The 15762-nt window shown below is 36.6% G+C and overlaps 1 protein-coding gene across 12 annotated transcripts in view; it reads right to left on the reverse strand.

The window, feature by feature from the left end:
- Positions 1-15762, reverse strand: part of LOC136856058 (nucleoside hydrolase-like) — a 229068-nt gene that overhangs the window by 191387 nt on the left and 21919 nt on the right. For all 12 annotated transcript variants that reach the window (XM_067133647.1, XM_067133699.1, XM_067133666.1 and 9 more), the window contains 2 exons: positions 12397-12592; positions 11987-12167 (listed from right to left, as the gene is read on the reverse strand). In XM_067133647.1, the coding sequence (XP_066989748.1) occupies positions 11987-12167; positions 12397-12592 (377 nt within the window). The remainder of the gene's footprint in view (positions 1-11986; positions 12168-12396; positions 12593-15762) is intronic.

Here is a 15762-nt window from a genome sequence, read left to right on the forward strand (position 1 = left end):
TCAAATTCGGGAGAGAAGTTCCAAATCCTATCAATAAAGTATCCATCCAGGAGAAAATGCGTTGAAAACAGTCCAAATCGTGATCTGATGTCCAAATTCTTAAATGGGGGTCGGGCTAAATGACCAAAAGTTCGCCTGATGTGGGACACACCCACACAGCATGGCGAACAAAAAGCAATTGGGGTATCTCGGCCCCACTCGGCTGGGACTTGCAGCAGTGTTGCCAACGGTACTTCAGGTAACTCATTTGACTAGATTATCCTGAGAGCGTTGGTAACGCTGACAGTTTATTACCCACTTAGTGGGTAAAAGCTATGGGGATGTAGTTCGGGCTGGTAGGTAACCAAGGCTAATTCAGGTGTTCAGGGAGTGTATTGCAATATTAGCATTTTTAAAGACCATGCCAAACTTACGTGAAAATTCACCTTGCACGAGGGGCTCGGGAACCTAACCTCGTAAGTTCAGGGTATGACTGTATTTTGATAGTTTAAACACAAAAAGCCCTCTAAAAATCTTATACCTGAGTATTTTAATATTTTTATCACAAAAAGTGCATTTAGTCATGAAAATTATACGAAATACAGTAATTAGTGAATATTTCTCAGTGAAAAATACCGTGACTGGGCGAATTTTCCGTGAATAATGGGTAGGTACATTCCACCGAGAAATCCGCAAATAGGTGAATCTGCGAACAGAGACCGCGAATACAAGGGGTTTACTGTACTCTGTATTTGCTCTTGGTTGTAGTGCTTTGTGTATTGTCCTGTTTTTCCAGTTTTCTGGTCTATGCTGCAGAGTTCAGCCTTTGTCCATTCCACTACTCCTGCACTGTATCTGATTACTATGTGTCTGATTACTGGTACTGCCCATGTGTTTATGACTTTCGTCATGTTTCTGCCGTTGAGTTTGGACTTGAGTATCGCCTTAAGTCTCTGCATATATTCTTTCCTGATTGTGTCCTTCATCTCTTGGTGTTTTATAACCTCTCCTTCTATTATTCCCAGGTATTTGTATCCTGTCTCACTTGTGCGTTTGATGCTATTCCTGTCTGGTAGCTTTATCCCTTCAGTCCTTGTCACTTTGCCTTTTTGTATGTTCACCAAGGCACATTTTTCTATTCCAAACGCCATCCTGATGTCCCTAGATACAATGCTTACAGTCTGGATTAGGGTATCTACTTCCTTGGTGATCTTACCATACAGCTGGATGTTGTCCATGAACATCAGAAGGTTAATTCTGTTACCTCCTTTCCTGAGTTGGTACTCAGCATCCATCTTCTGCAGTACTTTTGACATGGGAACCATGGCTACTACGAGGAGTAGTGGGGACAGTGAGTTGCCTTGAAAGATCCCTCACTTGATGTTAACCTTTGTTAGTCTTATTAATTATTATTATTATCATTATTATTGTTATTGTTATTAAAAAGGATGGCTGTATTATGCAAATTTATCTTATACAGTGTCTTTTCTATATGATAAATTTGCATAATACAGCCATCCTTTTTAATAAGACCTGTTTAAAAGAGGGTCTACTCCCTTCATATTATTATTGTTATTATTATTATTATTATTATTATTATTATTATTATTATTATTATTATTATTCAGAAGATGAACACTATTCATATGGAACTAGCCCACAGGGGCCATTGACTTGAAATTCAAGCTTCCATAGAATATGGTGCTCATTAGGAAGTAAGAGAAGGTAAAGAGGTATAAAGAGTAAAGAGATCTCACTTATTAAAAAGAAAAATAAATTAATAAATAGATAAAAAGTATTAAAATGCAAGGAGAATAGCATTACGGTAGTTATGCATTGCATCTTCGCTTCAACCTTTGAAGTTCCAACTGCACGACATCCTCAGGGAGACTGTTCCACAGTCCAACGGTGTGAGGAATAAAGAACCTCTGGAACTGAGAAGTTCGACATTGAGGCACATTTACTGCATATTGGTGCTGCTGTTCAGCGAATCTTGTTGCTCTCAGCTTATGAAAAAGTGACACACAAGAGACCATCTGTTAATGGTCCAAGTCATAAATGCTAATATTAGGAAACGCAAACCTACCACCACGAACCACTCTATCTAAATGAGATAAATCTCTGGTTGAAGCAGACATCCACACCAGAGATCAGTATTCTAGTAAAGGAAGTACAAACGACCTAATACAGGTTGCACAGATTTTATCACTGTTATAAATATATGGGACCTTCTGAGCAATACCTAACTTTCGTACAGAATTTGCTAAAACTTTCATTAGATGTTTCTCAAAAGTAAGATAGGAGTAAAAAATTACACCTAGAATAGTTAAAGCTCCAGACTCATTCAGCAAAGTCCCATCCACCTGAAGGGGAGGATGGGGTGGAAAATCTGTACGAGACCTGCTAATAAATAGCGTTTTTGTTCTACTGGAGTTCAGCCTCATAACCCACCGACTACACCATTCCCTGAGCCAGTCCATGTCCCGAATAGGACTGAGGGCAGCTTCATTTCTTAAAAGTGGAGAATTTACTACAACCATAAGTGTTGCATCAACGGCATACAGAACAGTCTTGTTTTCCACGCCAACAACCATATCACTTGTATACACCAAAGATAATGGTGGACCAAGAACACTACCCTGCAGAACTCTGGACACAATAGGTCTTGTTTACTAAAGATTCCATCAACAGCAACTCACTGTTGCCTATCTATAAGGAGTTCTTGAAGTAATCCTAAAACATATCCACCCACTCCAAGATTCAGAAGTTTATAAATAAGTGCCTTACGATTTACTAAATCGATAACAGCACTAAAATCTATTTTAATTACTCTGTACTGAAAACCCTTATTAAAGTTAACTTGCAAATGGCATGTCAAGTCTAAAAGATCATTACAGGTACCGAACTGCTTTCTATATGCCTTTTGACTATCAGCTAACAATCCTTTATATTCCACATACTTATATAATGGGTTAAAAATAAGTTTTTCAGCAACTCTGGAGAGCACAGATTTAGTTATTAATATACACTATCAATTTTTAAAGTTAGTTAATTTTCTCATTTTCTTCCATGCTATTCAAGATGGCATTTTTTTAATTTATTCTGTTTATAGAATACAGCCAAGACTCTTTTGTTTTTAATTCAAGAAAATAATGCTTTTCCTTTGCTATGTTGCACTGACATTTCTTGGCTGTTTAAGGGCCTGTATTCTTGAAATTCCTATGACATTTTCTAGTTACTTTACATAAATTACTAGCCATCTTATTCCATCATAAAAATTTCAAAAAATTTCTATAAATTGACACCTTTACTGCATTTTTCCCAACCTGCCTTCCTCACCTTCCACATTGGAAGTGACTCAGTAGGGGAAGTTTTTGCAAATTTTCAGTGAATAGAATAATGGTCACTACCATTTACAAATACATCCACTGTCAACCAGCATAACTGATAAAGACAGATGGAGAGCACATACTAAGGTCAATGAATGATGCTGATCCCTGTATTTGTATACATATTGTGAAAAGTTAATGATCCTTCATTAAAGAGAGAGATACTGTATTTTGACTGGTGATTATTTCATCAATTATACTTCCTTCACGATCCATTACATTACCACCCTATCGAGGATTGTGGGCATTAAAGTCACCTAGAATAATAAAAGGAAGAAACAGTTGATTTATCAAATTCTCAATGTCTTCCTTAGTGAAACCAAATTTAGTAGGGAGATAAATGGAGCGAACTGTAATGGGGCTTTCTTACACATCATTCATCATAACTGCTTGCAAACTGGTATGCAATGCTATGGAGAGTGGTGCAGTGATTTATGAATAATTATTGCAGCCCCTATATGAGCATGCTGCCCATGAGGGGGAGGGGCACAATGAAAAGAATAATTCAGACCAGGATTATATACAGTATATATCAATTACTAATTTTGATTCCTGAAGGTATAATGCCTGTATTATCATTGTGCAGGAGCATTATAAGCTCTTTTGCTTCAACCCTAAGATCTTTGCAGTTCCACTAGAGAATATCTAACAGGAATATGAAATACTCATTAAAGGAAACAGAACATTTTTACCCAAGTTTCCAGATGTATTGTTGACCATATTTGGCAATTTTGTATTTCATGTTGAAGGGACTCTGATGAGGAGTGACATAAGACAGAAGGTTCAGAATCTATGACCTCAGAAGAGGACCTAGAAATTGCCATTTTTTCAATGGTTGATCAATGGATAAGGGGCCAAAGAGATCCAAAACTTCAAATTTGTTTGAGGTTTTGATTTCAGATTTACTTTTGGGAAGATGGTCTGCTTCATTTCTACTTAGGAGGGAGTTGGAATTCATCTTCATTTACATTGTTCTTAGGCTTTTATTTTTCCTTAGTTTTATACTACTCAATATATTCAAATCTATTATTGGTATTGATGATGTGACAATGTTTTACTTACACCAGTCACAGCAGAAGTATTTTCCACAATCACAGATCTATCAGTCTGTTTTGCCAACCACAGAAGCAAAAGTAGACAAGGAGTCTTATGTTCTTGTCTTAATTTTTGATTTGCAGCTCCAAAGCTGATTTGTTCATCTGAAGTAGTTTCAGATGAACTTATAAATTGGACAGTTTTCACAATTCAGGGGTGACCACCTTTGCCATAAAAACAAAATTGCTCTTTGGTGCAGGTTCCCTAGGGTTACGTATCACCGAACATGTACAACACTGAATGAGATTACTACACATTCTGAATCCCTTACCCAAAACCTCTGGGGCCAACCAAGTTCCAGTTTTTGGATTTTTCTGGATTTGGGAACTGCGATGTTTATCAGTTTCGCAGGTAAGAGGAATGTGACCTGGACATCTGTTATTCAACATTTTTCGTTTACAGCCACTGTTGGATACAAGCTAATCAGCAACACATGTCTGAGTGGAGCTGCTGTCTGTGTTCTAGACAGAATGTTCTAGAAGCCCGGGGCTCGGTTTTAAGTGGATTTCTAGGTGAGCCAACTGGAAGTGTGCATTAGTTTACACGTGGTGGAAGACGTTAAGAGAAAAGGCATTTTGTGAAATGTATGGGATTGCTAGGCGAGAAACAGTGACAGCCGGACATTGGAATTCCAGACTCCAATTCCTTGCTAAGAAGGGTGAGTTCCGAAACAATTTCATTAACTTTGTAGTGGGCCCTCTTTACTTTTATTATTTCAGTGATTTATCATTTATGCCATTTATATATATTATCAGTGCTTTTACATGTGTTTGTGGTGTTGTGATAGTATCACAGGCCTTTTTGATTTTGTTATTAACCCTTAAACGCCGAGCCTCTATTTACAAAAACGTCTCCCGTATACCTGGCGGCGTCTTGGGAGCTAGTGATCAAGCGGAAAAAGTTTTTTCAAAAATCACAGCACGCTTTAGTTATTAAGATTAAGAGTTCATTTTTGGCTCCTTTTTTATCATTGCCTGAAGTTTAGTATGCAACCATCGGAATGCAAAAAATATCATTATCATATATAAATATTGGAATATATAACAGCGAAAAAAAAAAACATATAATTGTATACAAATCGCGCTGTAAGCAAAGCGGTTAAAGCTAATGAGTTACTTTTTTTAGTTGTACTGTACACTAAATTGCGATGATTTTGGTATATAACAGATTGTAAAACGATCAAAGCAACACAGAAAATATTATCACAAAATGGTGCATGAATTCATAACGCTGGCAGGTGGACGTAAAAAATGTTTTTTTCAAAAATTCACCATAAATCGAAATATTGTGCTAGAGACTTCCCGTTTGTTGAAAAATGAAGCTATAAATCAAAATATTGTGCTAGAGACTTCCCGTTTGTTGAAAAATGAAGCTAACTGATTGAATATTACTAGACTGTAAGTTTTTAGCTTACAATTGCAGTTTTACCATTTGGTCGAGGTTGTTAAAGTTGACCAAAGTCAAATTTTTCTATTTATCGTGATTTATATGAAAATATTTCAAAACTGATAAAAGCTACAACCATGAGTTATTTTTGTTGTATTGTACCTGAAATTGTGCACATTTTCATATATAAAACTTTATGTAACGACTAATATAAAACGGTGCAAATATTACAACAACGTGTGAAAGAATTTCTGAGATGTTGGCCGAGTTACATGCGGACGTAAGGAAATTTTTTTTCAAAAATTCACCATAAATCGAAATATTGTGCTAGAGACTTCCAATTTATTGCAAAATGAAGTTAAATGATTGAATATTACTAGAATGTAAGAGTTTTAGCTTACAATTGCGTTTTTCGACCATTTGGTCAAGTTAAAGTTGACCGAAGGTTTGAAATTTTGGCAGTTATCGTGATTTATGTGAAAATATTTCAAAACTGATAAAGCTACAACCATGAGCTATTTTCTGTTGTATTCTACATGAAATTGCACAAATTTTCATATATAAAAGTTTATGTAACGACTAATGTAAAACGATGCAAACATTACGACAACTTGACGAAAGAATTTCTGAGATGTTCGGCAGAGTTACTGCGCACAGACGTAAGGAAAAAGTTTTTTTTTCAGAAATTCACCATAAATTGAAATATTGTGCTAGAGACTTCCAGTTTGTTGCAAAATGAAGGTACATGATTGAATATTACTAGAATGTAAGAGTTTTAGCTTATAATTGCGTTTTTGACCATTTCGGTCGAGTTAAAGTTGACTGAAGGTTGAAATTTTGCAGTTATCGTGATTTATACTGAAAATATTTCAAAACTGATAAAAGCTACAACCGTGAGTTATTTTCTGTTGTATTCTACATGAAATTGCACACATTTCCACATATAAAGCTTTATGTAACAACTAATATAAAATGGTGCAAACATTACGACAACGTGACGAAAGAATTTCTGGCGCAGATGTAAGGAAAAAGTTTTTGTCAAAAATTCACCATAAATTGAAATATTGTGCTAGAGACTTCCAATTTGTTGCAAAATAAAGGTAAATGATTGAATATTACTAGAATGTAAGCGTTTTAGCTTACAATTGCGTTTTTTGACCATTTTGATCGAGTCAAAGTTGACCGAAGGTTGAAATTTTGGCAGTTATTGTGGTTTATATGAAAATATTTCCAAACTGATAAAAGCTACAACCATGGGTTGTATTTTGCTGTATTGTACATGAAATTGCACACATTTTCATATATAAAACTTTATGTAACAGCTAATATAAAACAGTGCAAAAATTACGACAAAATGACGGAAGAATTTCTGAAATTTTCGGCCGAGTTACAGCGCGGGCATAAGGAAAAAGTTTTTTTAAAAAATTCACCATAAATCGAAATATTGCGCTAGAGACTTCCAATTTGTTGCAAAATGAAGGTACATGATTGAATATTACTAGAATGTAAGAGTTTTAGCTTACAATTGTTTTCGACCATTTCGGTAAAAGTCAAATTTGACCAAAGGTTGAAATTTTTTGTAGTCGACCGACGGTACGTCCACTTGGCACCCAACAGACAATTTTAGTTGACGTATGATACGCCCAGTAGGCTTTTAAGGGTTAATGTGGGGTATTCATTCCTTCCCAGATGTTTCAAATGGAGCCATGATTAGTCCTCCATATGCAAAGACACGCATTTAACATAACCAACCTGGGAAGTGGTCGTTTAAATGAACTGACAGAAAGACACTTGATACAATGGATGCGAATTACTATTATTTGGGAGTTGAAATGGGGAAGAATCCCATTTATAATTTTGGTGTTTACTAAGATGGTTTTTTGGGGGGAAGATATTCATTTATCATTGCATTCTTTTGTTCTTTTAGCAATTTTCTTATTTACCATGTTTTTAACTTGATATATGTTAGCTTCACAGAATAAACTATTTTTGTACACAAGGTTTAATTTCCACACAACAGTTTAGATTTCCCACAAGAACAAATTTAAAATGAAAAAATACACAGTATAAAATGAACTGTAATTAACTTACATACCCCTGTATCATCTGATCTTGTATATGCAACCCTCAAAATTTTGTCACCAAAACATGCTTTTATCACATTTATCAGGTACCATGCAAGTTGCATTTTTGGTAGATTACACTAAGCTATGCTTAATGTGTGAGCTTCATTTCAGTAGATTATACAAAGCTAGGCTTCCTGTGCCTGTCTGTTTTCCTAGATTCCAATGATACTGCATATTACATCTTAGGTTTTGCCTAAGTAATAAGCCTGGAAGCTAAAGTTCAATAGGCTAAATGACAATCGTCATACATTCAACAAGGCTAACAAAACTTTTGGCTTATCTAATAATTCATCAATATTTCTTGTAAAATTAAAATCCACTTACTATTTCGTGCAAAACACTAGCATAAACAACAGCAAGTAAAGACATAAACAATTGAATCGAGAAACAGCTGTTTGCCATATGTTTATTAAAAGTTGCATTACAGTTGTCAACTTATTAAAATCTGTTAATTCTCAATGGCAATTTTCACAAGTTGAAATAAACATTTTTATTCATCCTTCATGCAATGGAGAAACAAAGCTTTAAGAAAGTATACACTAGATTTATGCTGCAGGCTGTAGCTGTGGCTGAAGAAACAAATAGTACAAGTAATGCACTGGTAGCAAAAAGCTTTGGAATGGGGAAAAACAACACCCAAAAGTAACAAAATCACACCATTATTTCACTTAAAATTTACTGCATTTATATAGAAAGTAATTTGCATTTTCAAACCCAACCTTAATTTACAATAAAAATGTATTTGTTTCATCTAGCAATTAACGGGAATAAGAATGTTGATGGTACTCAATCAGGTGATGATTTTGAGAATGGAAACATTACCAGAATCCAAATGGCACATGATTGCAATGTTCATATAGTGTAATACAATGATAATATGATGATAATACATGCAAAATACTGTAACTCAAAACATTAATCAAATGAGTTTTTATTAAAAATATCATTATTTTAAATATAGTTGTACCATCTGGCTTTTGCAAACAGTTACTTCCCTCCAAAAAATATTTTGGTTTAAGAATTATGGATAAAGGATCGTAAACCTGCATAAGACACCTACACACAGCCAAACTCAAAATATTTATGACAATGAGTAGGTTTAGCTGCAAAAAAACCTTTAGTAATGCCTACAGTGCACCTACTGACGGCACTAGCGGCCCATGGAGGATGACTTGATGAAGCAACATAGAAAAAAAAAGGGGGATAGCATTCTTTGACTTGGGTGTTTGGCCTCCTAACACCACAGAATAAATTCTTAACTTCTTAAAGGATTAAGTCTGCTACATAAATTCTAAGAGCTAAAATTGGATATAGCAGAGCTTCCTCTTAACTGCCTACCACAGCAGTTAAATTAGGCACCATCAGAGATCTGGGATGGGATTTACTTTGACATCTTTAGCCCTAAACAAAAGAAGGAAAAACCAGAGACACGTGTTCCCTTTAACAAAGTTAACATTAAAAGAAAGGGCTTAAAGCTCATTAATACACTTTGTTGTAACAAGGCCTAGAGGAAAAGCGTCTTGAAAGTTAAGTTCTTCAGGAAAGGTCTCCAAAGATTCAAACAGATGCAACTTCAAACTCAGGGCTATATCCAAATTCCATCTTAAACAATAATAGGAATATTTCGGGGTTTCAAGCTCAAATAATCAGGAAACCTCATCCAAAGTCATGAGCAATATTCAAGTTAGCATGTCACAGAACTGAAGACAATGTACAGTGATATACTTTAAGCCCTGGAACAGAAAGTTGCTTTGTATACCTGAGACACCAGAACTTGATTGGGTTATCTACAGAGGTACATGTGCTAAATATCCCTTGGGACAAGCACCAAGATCAATAAACTGACCACTGTTGCTGATAAAGCCAAATCACAATGTATAAACATGGACAGGGCAGGAAGAATTTTGACAAGAATGTAAACATTCCAATGCCACCTGGTGAGGAACAAGTGATTACAGACAGTGTATCCATGTCAGAATAACATTATTCTTACGTTTATATTGACTGCTTGTCACAAAGATGTAAGCTAATTTTAACAATAAGTAAGATTCATCCCAAATAATTTTGTTTTCATTGAACTCATAGAAGTCCATACTATAAATAATTCTTCTGGATATAGTAAATGTTTTATGTGGAGCAATATGGTAGACTATGCTGCCTACTTCTTGAATAGATTTAGACAGCAGTAGAGCCTGACTTCTAGTTTCTACTTTAACTAATAAAATTTTCCCATATTTTATCAAATCATTTGCACTGAGGTCATTATCACATGGGTCTATCAAGGGCCTAGGGAAGGAAACAGTGCCATTGAATCAGCAGATCCAGCAGATAGGGGAGGGGGGAGTGGGAGGGGGGCATCTCCCAACTGACCCATTATAAAAAAATTTTAAAAAGAATAAGTAACACCTTGGATATATTAAGAAACTATTATACATTGGCACAGTGAGAGTTGACTTTCCCAGTGGTCCACTCCTTACCCAACTCATATGGGACAGCACCAAAACAGATATAGAGACACAGATGTAAGCTAAACTTGTATATGTAAGCTAAACTCTTTTGTTAGGACTGAGACCATGTGAATACAGAATCACACTCCTTTATCTGTGATGACGGGCTTCTGCCCGGAATCCGAGTCCTATTCCAAAGACTGGCTCCCCTTAGAGTTCTGTGAGCCATCAAAAAGTCCACCATTTTCAGGTTGGCTAAAATCCCCAACAACTCTCACAAATAGCACTGAATGCAAATACCCCACCAAACAACATCCTTCTCACTCACCTAAACACTAAATTTTTAAGAATGTGGAAATTTCCGCGCTTATTGCTCCAAATGGCATAAAAACAAACCGATGTGTCATGTTAAAAGTATATCCATTACCATAATCAGTGCCATGCATAGACTGTCAATGAAAGAGGAATAAAGGAACAAGATAATTTATGGGAGGAGGAATGATAAGAATAAAGTCCTAATGTTCAGCCAAACCCACTGCAGAGACTTGGTAGGCACACTACTGCATTCAATCCCAGCAATGGGTCCCCAAGCCCCCAACCTTGATGGGGAGTTGGGATCAGGGGGAACATCCAGGTATGGTCCCAGCAGCAGAAACAAGGGTTACAACAAAAGGGGGATCCTAGATGGTGGGTTGGCAAGAAAGGAGGTTTATGCCCTCAGATAAGACAAATGGCACCTTCTTGAAACACTTCCTCTACAACCTGTACTTCTTCCACAAAACAGATGACCAAGAAACACACTGGACGCAGTTCAGTGATGGTGTACACTCCTGATCCCTGCCAAACAAACAAACCGAATGATGATCAATGTTGATGAGGAACAAAGTGCCCATACAATCTGCCATGCTTAAGCACCTACACTAATCATATTTTCTTCAAGGAGATTCACTTATCATCATTCGTACAACAGAAACCAGCAAGGTCAAAAAGAAAGCCAATGTTGTCAACAAGAGCAAGTCGAGAAAGAAAGCAAAATCAGTTTTTTAACAACTGCTATGTAAAAGTCATGCAGCAGAAACACCTTATAAATAGGCTAGCAGAAAAATAAAAGTAAATGTATAGTCCAGTGAGAAGGTGGTAGCCACATCCCCATACTCATTTGCTGCTAGTTAACCACCTTGTAACCAAGCTTCAGTGACTGGACTAATATATACCTGTATAAAGGACGAAAGCTGTATTCTTGCAAGCACAAATAACATTTACATATGTATTCATTTGCTTTTCTTATTAAAATTAGAACAATTTATGGAAGTAATTCAAATCTTCTAGGAGCAATCTCAAGTCACAAAAAATTTGTTTAAACAAAATTGATTTTTGCAGTACAAACATCACTTTACAACTATGTAAATGCATGTCAGCTTACATTTAGGCAGTTGTAAAATGATGGATGTTTGTGATTAAAGTGAAAAGTCTGAAATTTAATTAACTGAAAAAAATAATTATAAATACTATATCTTGGTTTACTGGTTACTGCAGTTCATTAATTATAAAAGACTTATCATACCTGAATACTTTTTGGCCAGATTTGTAAGTGCCCATACTGCATGTTCTTCCTGCAAAGCTGACGACGGTGGAGGTTCCTTGGAATGTTCAGCATCACCAAAACCATCAAGACCATGGAATGGTTCACCAATATGTTTCCATGGATGAACTAATGCCTTGGAGGCACCACGGAACACAGGAATCTACAACATAATTTTTTATATTTTTTATAAGACAACAAAGAATATTTAAATTTCCTGAAATACATTTGCAACACCAAAATACTATACAGTATAATAAAACTTGGCATTACAGTGCAGTACTTTATAATACAAAATCAACTTAAGTAAGAAATACGAACCAAAAGATGAGCACAGTATCTTGAAAGGATATGACTTAAAAAGTAGTCAAGAAAAAAGCCAGAGCTCTTACTTTTCCTAATAAATTTGCTGTTTCCAGTATCCGTAAAACATTGCTGTTAACATTCTCAACTTTGGTATTGCCTTGAACTGTGGTGATAGCAATGACTTCAATTTGCTTTTTCTTATGAGCAGCTAAAGCCATAAAAATTGCTAGTGCATCATCTAATCCAGCATCGGTGTCAATTATAACTTTTGGGACAGACATCCTGAAATGAAACAAATCACAATTAAAGCACTATAAAGTATAACACAAATACAGACTTCATGATTTTAAGATACAATGTACTGTAATTTGAAAGGTGACAAAATAATACCAAGCACAGTATACTTATTCTGGTGCACTTGAATATAGCAAATGAGACACAAAAACTTACACAAGAAAAGCTGAAACTCAGCATTACTGAAAACTGTATATAGTAACTGTATCTACATGTTTTCACCAGTATGTATCCAAGGGTGAACTTGTAGTGAAGGCATGAGTAAGAGGCTGTGTCTACAAACTTACTAATTTATTCAAGACAACAAACAGACAGGAGTGGAAACGCAGTGCCTGACCCGAGGCGAACAAAACAGAGATACATACATTCAATTGTGTTCGTTCGAGATAGAGTTCTGATAAATATAGCTGGAAAGGTGACACTGTATTGCTTCCAGTATGAATGATACATTTGCTGTGACATGATTATGCCATCGGCTGTGTTTCTTATACTGAACATACGTACCCAGCACACACGTCAGGAGTTGTTCTCTGTGAGGAGTGGATGCCCTCAAGGTATGAGTTCAGGCGGCCAGGTAAGATGGAGAATCGTGTAGGTCTGTGTGGGACCCTACAAACTAATGCCTTGGAGGCAACAGGGAACACAGAGAAAAAAAACTTACGAATCAAGTATTTACACTTAATTCCTTCATACAGCTACCCCAAATTTGACAGAAGGAAGAAAAATTGTGCAATATGCAACCCAGAATCTAATCATTTGTGATTCTGATAGTCATTTGCAGTTATGCAACTGCCAATCTTTGAGATTCTGAATGACTGCAAACTGACATAGGCTAATCCATAGAAAGTGAAATCCATTAAGCATCCTCATCAACAAATGTTACTTTTTATACCATTTTCTTCCTATGTAGGCTATAAACTACAATGGTTTCTCAGAGGAAGAAAATGAAAGAAAAAACTTCCACCTGTGAGAAATTTGTTACCTGTCTCATGGACTGACTAGCATTGTTCAGAAAACTGAGTAACATGTGAGAATGTGAGCCTCTGCCATAACCCCATACAGTCTATGCTTGCAGCTAAAGACTGAAGGGCCAGCCAAACACTCGCACATAAACTCCAGGTTTTCAGTCAAGTATATGAGCAAAGGAAGGCTGAGTCCTGCTGTAGTAAGAAATACTTGTATTTATGGAATGATATTTTTAAAATAAAATTAAGTTTCATATATACTCACCAAGTAATTACTTAGCTATGGCTTTAACTCACACAGCAACCCTTAATTAAAAAATTGCGGTAACGATTCAATTACATAGTGTAGGTAACAAGCCCCACCCACTGCATGGGTGTGTGGATAACAACTTCCACCGGTGGAGTCATTCTGCTTGTGCCCTTATGTCCATGACAGGGGGGGAAGGAGAGCTCTGATTCTATAATTACTTGGTAAGTGTATATGAAAATGATATTTTAATGATAAAATGACATTTTTATTCTAAAATAATGTTTAACACATACTTACCTGTTAGTTACATATAGCTTTAGTCTTTGACGTCACGGCAAAATTTCAAAAGCCAGCAGCGCCAGTCCGAATATCGGGTGATCGCCTTACCTGCCCTCTGTCGGGGTACCAGGAACTATTCCAACATGCTTCAGAATAATTTGCCTACCTGTCCCCGTGGGGAGGAGGGTGGGCTTTTATATGTAACTAACAGGTAAGTATGTGTTAAACATTATTTTAGAATAAAAATGTCATTTTAACACATACAACTTACCTGTTAGTTACATATAGCTGATTGACACCTTTAGGAGGTGGGGCAATGACAGCTAAAAAGAGTTGTTGGAAACATTAAGGTTATTAATGTAGAAAATTTCTTAGTTCCTCACCTGCTAAGGTAGCTGATTCCACAGTTACTGCCTCAGTAACCTGCTATCCTTAGAGCAACCAATGGGGTATAATGACCTGGTCGCAGATTGCTTAAGCTGGGTATCAGTCACCTAGGACATGGCCGTGACAATACCACAAGTATGCCCCTGCTCAGGCGCAGCACAAACATCATGAATTACAAAAGGGTCACCCAACACCAAAGAAAAAGCATAACCATAAAAACCAAAACCAACTGTGGGGTAAAACTATCCAACACTTACCCTCACAGACAACTGTAAAAACCTTCACACTCCAAAAACAAGTAAGTAAAGGTAGGTTAATCCTCCTTTACCCCTTTACCCATTACCGTGCCAGATACAACAAAGGGCCCTAACGTGCTGCACTCATCAAACACTGTCTGCACTTTGAGAGATAATGCAAAGCAAATACAGACTTACATCTCCAGTAGGTTGCTTGCACAATATCTTGAAGGGAGAGGTTCCTTTTATAAGCGAGAGAAGTAGAGATAGCCCTCAAGTTGTGAGCCTTCACTTTACACATTTTCAAATCATTCTCTGAAATATTGGAGTGAGCTTCAGAAATCAGATCTCTAATAAAAAAGGACATGGCATTCTTGGACATCGGTCTAAGAGGGTTCCTGACCGAACACCATAAGGAATCCGAAGGACCTCTAATATCTTTAGTCCTTCGCAAATAATATTTCAAGGCTCTGACTGGGCAGAGGAACCTCTCCTGCTCCTTACCTACCAATTCTGCCAGACTCGAATCTCAAAAGAGCGAGGCACGGTGCGAAGGGGTCTCGTTCTTGGCCATAAAAACAGTTTGAAAGAACAAATTGCTTTTAAAGCAGAGAATCCTACTCTCTTATCCAAGGCGTGGATCTCACTGATTCTCTTAGCTGTAGCTAACAAAACTAAAAGAGGGTTTTCCTCGTAAGATCTCTTAAAGAAGAAGAATCCATAGGTTCAAATTTCTCAGACATAAGCCACTTCAGGACTACATCAAGATTCCACGAAACAACAACTTTAGCATCTGACCTCTTAGAGGTACCGAAGGATTTAATAAGGTCCGTTATATCTTGGTTATTAGAGATATCCAAACCTCTGTGACGAAAAACAGTAGCCAGCATGCTACGATAACCTTTAAGTGTGGATACAGAAAGGTTCTTATTCCCGAGGAACAAAAGAAAATCCGCAATCTGCGTCACCGAGGTTCTGGAAGAGGAAATGTCATGATCTTTGCACCATGAACGAAACATATTCCACTTGGACTCATAGACC

Source organism: Macrobrachium rosenbergii, chromosome 3, assembly GCF_040412425.1.
Source record: "Macrobrachium rosenbergii isolate ZJJX-2024 chromosome 3, ASM4041242v1, whole genome shotgun sequence".
Classification (NCBI taxonomy): domain Eukaryota; kingdom Metazoa; phylum Arthropoda; class Malacostraca; order Decapoda; family Palaemonidae; genus Macrobrachium; species Macrobrachium rosenbergii.